A 1,808-nucleotide genomic window follows, 5' to 3' on the forward strand; every position below is an offset into this window, starting at 1 on the left:
ACAGAGATCACCTCCACACCCGCAACAACCACAACCACAATGCAGACCACCACTGCAGCCACCTCTTCCTCTACGTCTACTGCCACAGTCACAACATCACAAACTGCGTCATCACCAAGCTCCACTTCAGCAACCACAGATGCCAGCACCACGAATTTGGTGACATCTATTGCAACCTCCAGACCAACTTCTACAATCACTCCTACCACCACGAATGCCACGCCATATGCCACTACAAGACATACGTCCACACACCAAGGGACTTCAACACCCACTCCTACACGCACCGTCCCTTCCTCTACAAGAACCACTGCCACGACCAGCAGCAGCTCAACAGCCTCCATGCCTGCTATCACATCCTCTTCACTCAGCACAACTTCAGAAACAGTCAGCACAGAAAACACATCGACCATGTTGACTCCCTCTCTCACTACAACTGTGCTCACCTCTGAAACACTCACTCCACCTACAACTGGCACCACAACCTCTGCTCCTACCAGTAACGTTCAGGTCAGTACTTCCAGTATAAGTATGCCTCCAACCACTACCACTCCAACACCATCCACCACTTCTTCCACCACACACATGGCTTCCACTCTATTAACCTCCGAAACAGGCACTACCAGGACCAGTGAAATAAGCAAAGCCACGAAAACGACCATCAATCCTATTCGTACAAGCACGACGGTCTTCAATACAGTGGACACGGATTCCACAGTGCGCACATCTACAGTGACAAAGTCACCCTTTCCTATTACCTCCCGTACTACTCTTGTGACATCAACCACTATTCCCACAACCTCACTTACTACAATACTGACATCTGAAACACTTACCAGTGTCACCTCTCCTTCAACTGCTAATTCTATTAAAGTTAGCACAATGGACATTACCTCAACTGCAAGTGTTATCAGTACTTCTGCCACTACTACTTCCATTTCTTCTAGTAGTGTTTTCACCAGTCCCAAACAGTCAAGTACCGAAGGTAGAAGTTCTGGTGCACCTACTGTTCCCAATATTTCTTCCTTAGTAACTGTAAGTACTACTGTAACATCATCTGCTATAAGTACTTCTACGGAAACTACTACTTTCATTACAATTTATTCCACAACGCCATGCCCAGAAACTGTACCAGTTACTATAATTTCTTCATCTACCACTGATCCATGTATTGATTTTAATCCCGATACTGATGTGACTTCTACTGCAACCATGTCTTCATCAACATTTTTATCTACTTCTCATATCGTTACCTCTTCTTCTTCTACCAGTAGTGGGGTTTTGACCAGCACCAACTCTGTAACCACCCCACATAGTTCTGGTTTCACTACATCCCTCCCTGCTCAGTACAAATTCAAGTAGTAGTCCTCCAAGTGACACCATGACTTCAAGCCAATCTACACATAGCACCTCATCTACTGTGAAGACTCCTGAGACATCAGTGGTCACCAGTCAGACTCCTACCAGTCGTTCTTCTCCTACAACAACTTTCACCACTACTCAGATGACGACACAGTCAACAGTCACCACCACACCAGGTTTGTCCTCTTTTCGTCTGGCTCCTTTCCCCCTTGTTAAGTCTCTTTGCCACAAATGTCAACCCTGTCCCTCCCTGAACCTGGATTTTTTTTCCTGTCTTTTACAGTTATTTGTATCAATGGGGGGAAACTGGAAGATGGTCGATGTGTCTGCCTATCGGGTTTCTCTGGTGACCACTGTGAGCTTGAGAACAAGTGCCTAAATGGTGGCAAGTGGGATGGTGTCAAGTGCATTTGCCCCAGCACCTTCTATGGCTCCCTGTGCGAGTT

General features: G+C 46.5%; 1 protein-coding gene across 1 annotated transcript in view; it reads left to right on the plus strand.

The window, feature by feature from the left end:
- Positions 1-305: 305 nt before the first annotated feature.
- Positions 306-1,808, plus strand: part of LOC102864728 (mucin-3A-like) — a gene marked incomplete at its 5' end in the record, with an annotated part of 7,784 nt that continues 6,281 nt past the window's right edge. Inside the window, 3 exons of the mRNA XM_006903423.1 lie at positions 306-499; positions 1,317-1,538; positions 1,646-1,801. Of these exons, the coding sequence (XP_006903485.1) occupies positions 306-499; positions 1,317-1,538; positions 1,646-1,801 (572 nt within the window). The remainder of the gene's footprint in view (positions 500-1,316; positions 1,539-1,645; positions 1,802-1,808) is intronic.

This window comes from Elephantulus edwardii, unplaced genomic scaffold, assembly GCF_000299155.1.
Source record: "Elephantulus edwardii isolate Elephantulus edwardi_28Jun2011 unplaced genomic scaffold, EleEdw1.0 scaffold00778, whole genome shotgun sequence".
Lineage (NCBI taxonomy): Eukaryota > Metazoa > Chordata > Mammalia > Macroscelidea > Macroscelididae > Elephantulus > Elephantulus edwardii.